Source organism: Erpetoichthys calabaricus, chromosome 9, assembly GCF_900747795.2.
Source record: "Erpetoichthys calabaricus chromosome 9, fErpCal1.3, whole genome shotgun sequence".
Lineage (NCBI taxonomy): Eukaryota > Metazoa > Chordata > Cladistia > Polypteriformes > Polypteridae > Erpetoichthys > Erpetoichthys calabaricus.
In genome coordinates, this window is record NC_041402.2 from 103,664,264 (window position 1) to 103,676,227 (window position 11,964).

The 11,964-nt window shown below is 44.8% G+C and overlaps 1 protein-coding gene across 1 annotated transcript; it reads left to right on the forward strand.

Annotated features, from left to right (window-relative positions):
• The first annotated feature begins 1,705 nt into the window (after positions 1-1,705).
• Positions 1,706-3,021, forward strand: LOC127529213 (uncharacterized). Its single transcript, XM_051932221.1, has 3 exons — positions 1,706-2,154; positions 2,248-2,575; positions 2,656-3,021. Exons 1-3 carry the CDS (start codon positions 1,916-1,918, stop codon positions 3,019-3,021), a joined length of 933 nt encoding a protein of 310 aa, XP_051788181.1. The 5' UTR covers positions 1,706-1,915.
• The last annotated feature ends 8,943 nt before the right edge of the window (positions 3,022-11,964 follow it).

Consider the following 11,964-nt stretch of genomic DNA (forward strand, 5'->3'; position numbering starts at 1 on the left):
AAAAGGACGAAGGTCCAAGTCTTTAGAGTCCTGATGCTTCATCTGATGCTTCATGTCTTGCTATATGGTTGCGAGACATGGACGCTATCCAGTGACCTGAGACGAAGACTGGACTCCTTTGGTACTGTGTCTCTCTGGAAAATCCTAGGGTACCATTGGTTTGACTTTGTGTCGAATGACCGATTGCTCATGGAGTTCCAAATGTGGCACATTACCTGCGTTGTGAGGGAGCGTTGTTACGGCACTATGGCCATGTGGCACGTTTCCCAGAGGGTGCCTGGGGGGGTTGCAAACCGGGATCCCCAGTTGTTTTGTTGTGTAGTGGGTGCAGCAACACAGTGCATGCTCCCCAACTTGACTTGACTTGACTTGACTTGAAAAAAGATAAACACAACATAGTCCATTTTCATAGATGCAGATGATGGTGGTGTAGTTAAGAAATGAAATCCCCTGTGAACAGCCAAAAGTTTTGACCTACTGTGATGCCAGTGTAACTGAAGATTTGTAAATTTGGAACAGGAACAAAAATCTTGAGAAAAATGAAATCAGATAGTTGTAAATGTAATCTAATTGTGTAGTAAAGCATTGACATAAAAAGACACCATGGCTCACTTTTAAAACTAGCGCTCTCATCTTGTTGCACCCAGCATCCCTTGTGGCAACCTAAAAGATGCCCAATGACGCAGTACTCCCAGAGTTGCTGGAATTTGCAGTCAATTTAATAGCACTGCTACTATATCATCTGTGAATTTCCATAATTGGTCACAAAATTTGCAAAATAATTTCCATTTAATTATTGATGACAAACCCGTGAATTGGCAGATCAATGAATCATACTGTAAGCCCTCAAATCGCAAGGGAGAATAGTTGCTCCTAATTAAAACACAACCCAAGAAATGAAAACGTGATGAGTACTATAAATCTTGGAAACCTGTAGGCAAGGTAGGGCAAGTGGCTCGTCGGCTTCGGCCAACACGGACATCTGACGTTTCAGGCCCTTTACGATGCAGAAGATCGGGAGGCCAAGAGGTGAGAGACTTTTGGGTGGAGTCTAAGGGGAAGGGCACAGCAAGGTAGTGGGACCCTGCTTCCATTTGTTCACCTGTTACCGTTCCTGCTTTCATACCCCAACGCAGTTACATCAAATGGCTCCAGCGCCAGACCACCAAAGTCAGGACCAAGATGCATGCGCTCCAGCTGTATGTGTGGCGGAGAGATGAGGTGTAGGCAGCAGCAATCTCCTCCCTTCCCAAAACCACCACTGTTGCCCCCATCGCCTCTCTCTCTGCAGCCGCTTCCGTTGTTAAGATTCCCGATGACGTGCTTCTGTTGGCCAGCATGGAGTTGGAGGCTGGTAAGTGACCGCCACCCATGGAAACTGGTGGTGGCTCCTTCACTTTTTCTGTTTAACCTGTTATTTGTTTGAATTTGTAAACAACCTTCCCCAGCATCTGCCTCCAAGTCTGCAACCAGTGGAGGGCCCGTGCCATCCCAGTGCTCCCAACAGATGGCTGATCCGGGAAAGCAGCCTTCGCAAACACTGTCTGCAACCAGGAGAGAGGTGAGTTAAAAGGATGTGTTTCTTTGAATTGCATTGCCGGGAAAGGAACAGGCCCTGTCTGATTCTTTTTGTTTCTTTTTCTCTTGCTCATGCTCGCTCTCTCTCTCTCTCTCTCTCTCTCTCTTACACACACACACACACACACACACACACACAGCTACTTTTGCCCGAGGGCTGGAGGACTTCACTACCTAAGGAACAGCACATGTGGGTAAGTCGGGTCCTTTTCACAACAGGCAAGGATGGAAAACCTGCGCTGACCTCCAACCTTCACCTTTGGTGGCATCCTCTCGGCCCCTAAAATGTGCACCTCCAGCCCCCGACACCTTTTTTCAGTGCCCATTCTTCCTGTGGATGTCGTACCGCATGTGGGGCTACAAGCTCTCCTACATGGCGTGCAGCCACAGGTTGTCGGGAGCCGGACTCTACAGGACTGTCCGGAGGGTCCTGGACACAAACGGATGGTACTTTATGGCCACGGAGTACCTGGAGTGCCGGTGCTGCAGGAAGAATGTGGCGGGCTGGTCGCAGGATGTCTTGGATCAGCTGCACCACACCCACCGGGATGAGTTTCCAGCTATCCTGACTTACAGGTCAGACAAGGAGTCTCCGATGGCTGCGTCAACTCTCCACAGGTAGATGGGCACACATGGGCAGTCCTAATGTCTCTGTTCTGTCTAACACAGGTTATCCTGTAACAAAAAGCTCATTGGGAAGATGTGTGAGTGCATGCTGGGCAACGGGGCCAACAGACTGCGCAGATATCTGCTCGAGGAGCACACCAGGTCCTGGATGTTGCGGTCCAAAAAGTACCTGTTCGCATTTGCCAAGTTCATCACATCGGGTGCCGAGCCATCTGCAACTCCGCCTCTACCACCACGGATGACCCCAGTGCCTGGTGCAAAGTGGTTGCTGTCCGTCTACACCAGGGAGGTGGCTTCGAGGCTAGAAGAGACCAAGGCCCGGATCACCTCCATCTTCGGCTCGATCTTGAAGATGAACTCGACCAAGAAGGTAAGCAATATCGCCATCCCCTCCTTCCTTCTTTTCTCCTTTCCTTCCAGCTCACTGTCACTCTCCCTTTCATCGTTTAGGTGACCAAGAATCTCGCTGGTGCCGCGGCAGGTACGGCAGCCTGGGTGACCAACGTGGGGAATGAGCATAGCCAGATCTTGATCAGCATCCTCACTGCAGCCGAGGGTGCTGGCCTGCACCCCATTGCCACCGGGCTGATGCAGCGATACCGTGATGCCAGTGTGTCCCCGCCTCTGGTCCTGTATGTGGACCGAGACTGCTGTTCCCATGGGGGGCCATCCAAGGTCTCCCTGTTATTCCACCAGTGGGATCAGCTATTGGTGCGGCTCGACGTGTGGCACCTGATGCGACGCAGCGGGTGTCACCACGGAGAGCCATCCACAATACAGCTTCTTCATGGTGCGTCTCTCGTTCTGCATTTTTGAGTGGGACCAGGGAGACGTCGCCCGGCTGTGACAGGCCAAGGATGGCGAGGGGGGGAAGAATTCCTGAAGCTCCGGCTACGGAAACATCCCGTTAAAAAAGCTGGCCTGCCACTGCCGCACGCAATGGGCGGAGGAGACTGGCTGGCTCATTGACGAGATGCTGAAGGGCTTCGGGGACACCACTGACACCAAGGGTATCCTGCTTTTGGACCGCGACAAGATCCGGGAAATCTGGAAAACTCAGAGGCGCCACCTCCACTTGCAGTGGGTTGGCACCCTGCCCAGGATTGGTTCCTGCCTTGTGCCCTGTGTTGGCTGGGATTGGCTCCAGCAGACCCCCGTGACCCTGTGTTTGGATTCAGCGGGTTGGAAAATGGATGGATGGATGGCCACCTCCACTGCATCCAGGACCCACTTGGCGTGCACCTGTACATGCAGACCAGGCGGCTGGTCAAAGGGGGGATCACGCTGCCGGTGTTCAGGTGTGCGCGAGGTTCAACTTCGTTGGAGTCGTTCCACCTGCATCTGGACCGCTTCATACCTGGTAAGGGTGCCCAGAAACCTGTTCTTTGTGACCTGTGTTGTGCGAGGTAGTGGGTAGCATTGTATATTTCTGTCTGTCTCTCTCACCGTGTCTTTCAGGCACTTCAGCCAGCATGGCTCACTTTCAGGCCTATCACCTGGAAGGCCTGGCACGGTGGAACGAGGACCGTGCGGCACAGGCAGTGGAGGCAGCAGACTGTGATATTGTCTGCTACAATGGCCAATTCCAGCACTCCCTCAATGAGCTGAGCGAACTTGTATATCACATGAAGCTGGTTGAGGATTACACCCGGCCTGCGAAGTACACTGGTGAGGCGGGCATCGAGCCCTTGTCTGTCTGTCTCTCTCTCTCCCCCTCCCACCTTTTCATTTTAAACCAGTTCCCTCTTTTTCACAGGTGAGCTCATTGGCATCCAGTAACTATTTTCGCAGACTGGTCGAGTGCTGTAGGAAGTGATGGGCAGGGATCCGATGCTCCGGATGGGACTGATACAGACGATGACAGTGTCGACGAGGGCTTCCAAGAGGACGAGGGGTCGGTAGAGGAACCTCTGAACCACACTCTCTTCAGCCTTGTGGAGGACTTCGCCCGACAAATATCCAAACCCTTGTCATCTGACAAGTCCCAGTCGCGCCCTGCCATCGGCGCCTCACAGTCTGCGCCAGCCGACCAGGAGACCTCTCCCGGAGACAAGGCCATTCAAAGGGTGTCCCACGAGCCGGTGAGACTCTCCCGACGAGTCGTGATATATCTGTGGAATATCTGATGAGTACTCCCCTTTCTCACTTTCGCTCTCTTCCCCCAACAGAATAGCCTTGGACCTGACACTGGCCCGGGTTATGAGCACGTGGTTAACCTGGCCTGCAGTCTCTTGGAAGCTGCGTCACCATGCCTACATGATTCAGCAGCAAGTGGCGGAGATCGTTGCCCTCTGGGAATGATTGCCAGAGGGCGACAAGGCCCCAGTTCACTTCCCTCCACGCCACCAGGAAAGACTGGTGAAGGGGAGGTTCTGATACAAGCACTCGCAGACCAGTGTCACACTGGGAGTGGAGAGCTTGCAACGGTAGGTGCTCAACCTCTTTGGGGTGGCCTCTTTCCTTTTGATTGGATATCGATGGCAGGACTGACTGACTCTTTCTCTCTCTCTCTCTTAAACCCTCCCCCCGAATTTTGTAGGTGTATGGTCGGCCAAGCTGCACAGATGCCAAACATCAGCCGCCTTGTGGAGGGCGTTTGTATAGAGCTATCCAGGATTCACCCGGAAGGAACCACCATCTGCGGCGTGAGGGTGAATCGCTGGGCAGCTGTAATGCATGATTACATCTGCATTCAGGAGAATGTCCTTAAAAACCCGGTACTCATGGCCCAGACACGCATTCAGCTATTCTCCCTCAATCAGCGCACCCTGGCACAATGGTAAGTACACACTGGACAAGTGGGGTCCACCATGCCCCTCTCCTCCCTCCCACCCTGATTTCCTTTGCTTTGTGTCCCTGTAGGCACTATGCTCACACCAGGGAGCTGGTACGGCGGGTTCTGGAGATGACCATGCCGTTGCCAAGCAGCTCGGCCCTTGCTTCAGAGCCCACCCCTGCCGTAAGCCCACGGGCCCCGAGCAGTCCACTGCACAACAGTTTGAGTTCCGTGACCTGCATGACTGGACACAGCGACCTTGGTGCCCCGTGGATGTGGCACCAGCAATCGTTGGGCACCCCCCATGCCACATGAAGCACCCGCCACCCAGCCACTCCCCCTGCCGGCCGACACTGACGTTCCTCCGCCTCCACCTGCACAAACTTCAGTACCCCGCACCACTGCCTGGCGGAGGAGGAAGAAGCAGGAGGCAGAGGAGCTGGTGCAACAGCAAGGTATCCCTCTCAAACAAAGTGTGAAATAAGTACACAAATAACAGATTAAGGGTTGGGGTTTTTACGCCCCGTATACTGTAACTCAAAATCAATGGTCAAAAAATAGTTCAGCAACTCAAAATTCGACAAATACAGTAGGGAAGGACATTTTATAGTGGTGGACAGGAAATAACAAGTGAGGGATGCTGGGAAGTGGTGCGTTGGATTCTGGGAGTCTGACATCATCAAGGCTCATCAGTGTTTACATCTGCACCCGGAAGTGTGCGTTTTCTTGATACGTCCGGGCGCTCTTTACGGCTCCGCCACCTCGGTCTTTCTGAGGAAGTAAAGAAAGAAAGGTTAGTGCACTGCCACAGCTCCCTCGCGGGATGTTTTACGCCACCAACCGGGTCGCTCAGCTGCTCTCTAATCGCTCGTGCGTGACTAAAGGAAGAAGGTGGAAGCCTTTGTTTGCCAGCGCTGTGGCCGTCCTAAAACGAAAGAGTTCTGCCACAGCCGCTTTGGGAGGGAAACCTTTTGCTCCACCTCAGGAGTGGCTGGAGGAAACGAGAATAGAAAAGCAAATCATGCCGGGGGGGATTGCCATTAAAGGATTTTGTTTTTAATTTATCATTTTATTTATTTAATCTGTAGATTAATTTTTTTTTTTAATTATTTTTTTATTGCAAAAAAGTGCCTTTTGTATTCATTGTTTATATATATATATATAGTTATTGGATGCTATTTATTCATAAACCTTGGATTGTTGTTTGATTTTTATTTATTATATGTATATAGTTATTGGATGTTATTTATTCATAAACCTTGAATTGTTGTTTGATTTTTATTTATTATATGTATATAGTTATTGGATGTTATTTATTCATAAACCTTTTTTTTGTTCTTTATTTCGCCTTATACAATTTCTTGTATTAGGAATTTGGTAGTTTTCGCATACCCCTTGGGGTCAGAGCGCAGGGTCAGCCATTGTACAGTGCCCCTGGAGCAATTACAGGTTAAGGGCCTTGCTCAAGGGCCCAGCAGAGCAGTGGCCTTTTTGGCAGTGACGGGGATTCGAACCGGCAACCTTCGGGATACCAGCGCAGCTCCTTAGCCTCAGAGCCACCACTCCGCCCGATTGTTTGATTTTTATTTATTGTATGTATGTATATAGTTCCATCCATCCATCCATTTTCCAACCCGCTGAATCCGAACACAGGGTCACGGGGGTCTGCTGGAGCCAATCCCAGCCAACACAGGGCACAAGGCAGGAACCAATCCCGGGCAGGGTGCCAACCCACCGCAGTATGTATATAGTTATTTCATGTTATTTTTTCATAAACCTTGTTGATTGAATCGTTGTGTCTGCCTGCCTTCTTCTGTCCTGTCGCCACTTTACGGGCTCTCTGTTTACCTTCCCGCAACCTCGTGGTTATGCGTCTGCCACTTTCACCTTCTACGGACCCAGCTCTGCACAGCAGGCGGCCATCTTTCGCCCCGAAGATCGGCTCACATTTTGACTGCAGGACACTGACTGCTGTGTGCTGTTATTTTTACTAAAAGAACAAGATGACCTAATATATCATATGACTGCCATAGCAACATGTAGATAATATAGCTGCAGCCATGCAAAAATATCAGAAAATGGAAGTAATTGCAACAAGAAATTCATTCAAAATTGTGCAATGATGTTGTCACAGATGTAATGTTAAAAATAATAAACACAATAATAAATACAACACAAATTTATAATTTCTTGTTCAAGTTTACATTAAAGTTAAAATTTTAACCTGTTTATCTATCTAACATGTAACATATTGCAACTCTCCACCACCACACTCAGATACAACGAGCCAAATATCCAGCTTACCTTGAAGCCTCTAGATTCTTTTTGAAATGTGTGTTGCTTACATGTTATATAGTGCAATGAAATTTATTTTGTGATTTCCTGTGTTTTTTACATGATTTTCACATATTTTTCAGGTCTTCAACCAAAATCTTATCTAGATAAAGGGGACCTGAATGAAAAAATAGCTCTATTTTTACTTAACTCTTTTTTACATCTTTTGTTGAATAAACAAAGTTATGCAACACCTACTACACAACTACTAGTACTTTTTGGAAAAGTAACAGTCCCCTTTTACACTAAATAACTGGTTAAGCAATGTGTAGCTGAAATGACTGTAATTAAACACATCCTATAATTCAGTATCAGTCTTTCACATTGCTGGGGAGGAATTTTAGCTCACTCATTATTGTAAAACATTAGTATATTTGCAAGCATAAACTTGAAACTTAGGATTGACTCTTATTTCTCTCTGAAATGCAGCACCTGTTGGGTTAATGTGTGTGTATGGAGTAAAATGTATTTAGACACATTTTGCTTCTTTCTCTTCAATAAAATGTATTCACAAAAAATAGCACCTGCAGGCCACTTAGAATGCTTTTGCATTTGTTGATTATCATTTGAACTTCTCAAAGTTATAAAATCAGAATGGCAAAATTCTTCAACCTCTTTTCTGATCTTTTGGGATTGGACTGACTAATTGAAAACATCTTGTTTTCTTTCTTGTCCATATTCTGTTGCACATACTTTTTAGTCCCTTCCTGGAAGGACATAAAAACAGATGTCAAGACATCTAGAGTTCTTAATTTTCTTTTTGGTAGACTCCTGTGTGCCTTCAATATGCTTTCCATAGGAAGCACTGGTAACTGTAATTATAAATGTATATATACTTACATATACAAAATGTATAACTGTTAATTATTGATTTTATACAAAGAGAGTTGAATATATTAGTGTCTGTCTGCAGTGGACAAACCTACCACAGAATTGTAACTGGTTAAAAACAACATGTCGATGATATACTGTATAATTCAGCTCACTTTAATATGTTTTTACTTTAAATACACTAAAGTACAGTATATATTTGGAAATGATATATTTTAAACATGTTCTCTTTTGACCTGTCTTTTTCTTGGCAGCTCTTTTATTTATCTCACTGTTCTCACCCTATCAGTGTCTTGCTCTGATTTTCCTCCTGAACTCAAACAACTCACTCTTTTTGCTGCAAAACACTGCTATTTATCCCTCATCCCTGTCATTCATCTCTCCCTAGGGAGGTGTCCTGTGCACTCACCAGAAGTACTACTTTAAGAGCCTTAGGGTTTAGCTGCTTTCTCAGGTGGTGTACCATATGCAAGTGTTAGAAGCTCTCAGCATTTCGACTGACATTGCAAACCTACTAAAGAACCTTGAAATCAGAGCTTCAGCAACAGTCTGTCCTCTAGTCACTTGGTAGAGCAGTTCAGGGTGACTAGCACAAATGATTACAGAATTCTGAGTGGGGAAATTGAAAATGTCACAGGGGCAATAGAACCTTTCTGAGGTCTTTTCCTGGCTATGTGGGCATCATACCTGCATCTCCCTCCTCAATGACAAACACCTGCCTCACTGGTTCAGTCTTAGTGACTACAAAACGGCCAACTCCAGGCATTGTTACTATGGTCATTGATAAATGCGATCATATGTCTCTTAATTGACAACCAACTATTTTGTTTTCATACCTTCCACATCTTGCTTTCCGCAATTCAGGCTATTTTTTGTGTTCACAATTTTCTACCTACAGATACAAAATTTATACATGCAAAGAAGTATGTATGATCTTTCCTTATCATTTCTCTTTCTTGCAATTATGATATGACACATTTGATTATGTCCTTCCCTAAAAACAGTTGAAAGTAGTGCAGTAGCCCGTTGGTGTCCATATGGTTTATGGACTTGTTTATACTTACCATGTAAAGACAGTGCACACTTTCAGTGAACTGCATTTTCACTTGTGGAAGTCCATTAAATTGCTTAATAGTCAGTAGGTGACAGTGTTTGATCAATGTGGCATACCTAACAATTTCAATATATAGAGAAAGTGAGACTCCACTGATTGAAGAAGAGTTGTGCCTGTTATTGCATATTTTAACAGGAAAAAAGGAGTGTCAGGCTGATTAACCAAAAATAACAAAAGCAGGATGACTAAGATTTTCTCATAAGTGGGTGACCTACATGAAGAACAAACACACTTCAGATATTTTTGCATGCCTTCCTTGTACATTGATGACATGTTGTGTCATATTCAGCTCTTGGTTTATTATTCTGGCACCCATGTAATCAACCTTTCCTTGAAATTGACCATTTTGGTTGCACAGCACAACATCTGCATTGCTGTTTAGTTAAAAATTATTTGTACAAGGGAGTGTGTTGCTGTGTTTAACGTCATTTTTGTCATGCAGCCTTCACAACCAACACAGAAGTGTTTAATATAAACCAGGCTTATTAGGGCACATCTGCCTGGATATTTTGGTTTTATTTATTTTTACACATGTGATGCACATTCGAGATAGGTATCTGTTCACACTCATGTTGGATTTGGATCAAAATTAATTTTAACAACCAAACAAAAAAAATGATATGAACCAAAAGCTGGAAACTGGAAATTAGTCATTTTAGTTGCAGTGTGAACATAGCCAAATATACTGTATATACCTATGACAATAACTCAGCAGACCATGACAGCTTTCTGAAGTTAATTTTGTTGCATATAAATGTCAGAGGTGGACGTTTTTTGTACACTGGATGGTTTTGATTCTATCTTAGGAAAAGGAACATATAAATATTACGTTTAAAACACAGTAGATGAAGAGGCAATAGGCACTATTGTTGGTATTGGGGTGAGAAGTTAAAAGACAAATTTCCTGGGTAATTCTGTTACTGATTATTGTGATGGCTGTCTACATGATATAGGTATTTGCTGTCTTGCAAAAGAATCACTGCTTTGAAGTTTTAACTTCTTAAATATATAAACAATACAAAATTGTGATAAAGAACTGCTCCTTCCTTGCAAAATGCTTGTATTTACCTGACTTAGAAATGAACATGTCTGAGAATGTTGGTTTCTAATCAGCATATGTGTACTCATTGATAGTTGGTAACAATACTTTTTGTTAACCTGTGTTCACATTTTTTGTTAAACCCAGGAAATTTGGATGTGCCATAGTTTAATCCATTGTCCTGTTGATCCAGGCAGGAACTGAAGGAGATTTAAACTTTTGGGCAGGAGAAGGCAGGGGTGAGGGACAGTCCACTGAGAATGCTGCCAAGACACTTGCACAGAGCACAGGGGCTCGCAGGCAGACTAGGGTAGGTGGCTGGTAAGACGTGAGGCACAAGGACGGCAAAATTTACCTCCAGGGAGGAAGAGACAGCTCCACAAGAAGACGCCAGTTGTGGGTCCAGCAAAAGAGGGAATCCGCATGAAAGTACAGAGCAAAGCTGGTGGAAGAGAAGTGAGACATGCCTAGGTCACAGCAACACAAGGAGCCCAGAGTGGAAAAAAAGAACGATGAAGAGACGCTGACAGAGATTCAGTGATTTGACAAAACGTCTGTTGGGAAATGAGTGTCAGGTGAACAGAGTGCATCCGTGGACAGTTGGACGATTAATTATTGGGGTAAGACAGTGCGCAAACGAATCTGGACCACTAAAGGTTGTATCCTCCATTTCATGTTTTTAATGGACGTTTAGAGTGTGGACTGGAATTTTGTTCCTGATATTGTTAGTTTTTTTTAGGTTTGTTTATCTTTTTAATGTACTTTATATTGTCTTGGGTAATAGAAGTTACTGTTGCTTCTCCTGAAATTACTGTTGTGTCTTTCATTGTGTGTTTACTCACCGCCCAATTTAAAGAAACCAGTGTTCTATTTTCTGTAATTTTCAAAAGTTCCCAGTCTCTTAATAAAACTGGGTGGCGTAGTCAGATATTTTAATAGTGTCTAGGTTAGATTACTTGCAAGTGTGACCAGACACCTGTCACAGTAACAATGACATGTGTCTAAAGGAACATTTTTAGTTATTGCATCTTCCCAGCACAGAGAGGAAAATTAACCTGAATACACACAAAAGTGTTAACTTTTTTGTCATACCTGTCTGTGTGTGTCCTTACTACATATTTGATTTCTTTGTGTTCGGAGATGCACTTTGCCATCGAGCTCACTGTGCTGAGTTATACAGAGTTGTACATTTTGTGATTATGTTGCAAAAACAAAGACACAAAAGTAATATAAAAAGGTTGTGGTGTAAGTTCTCCTGGTAATTAGCCATTTATCCCTGTTTCAAAAGTAGTAAATTACCAAATTCATTCTTCTTGTCATTCATTACCAAATTCTCTCTCTCTCTGTCTATCTATCCTACTTTAGAACCTTTTGTGTACCAATACATTAATAAGCCCTGAATAAGTGTAAAATAAAAAAAAAGCAAAAGAGGAAAAATGTCCAAGAACACAGAGGATAGGTCCATATTTCCTTCTCTCATCATGGGAACAGATTTCAGGATTAGAAATCCAAATTAGAATTTGGAAACCTGAATTTAGCCCAATATTTTATGTTTGAGGAGGGAAAGGATAGCTTTGGTAAAGTTAAAATGTGGGACTTTTATTTTTTTTAACAAAAGCCAATCTGAAATAAAATGTCAACAGGTAACAGGGATTTTGACCTCTG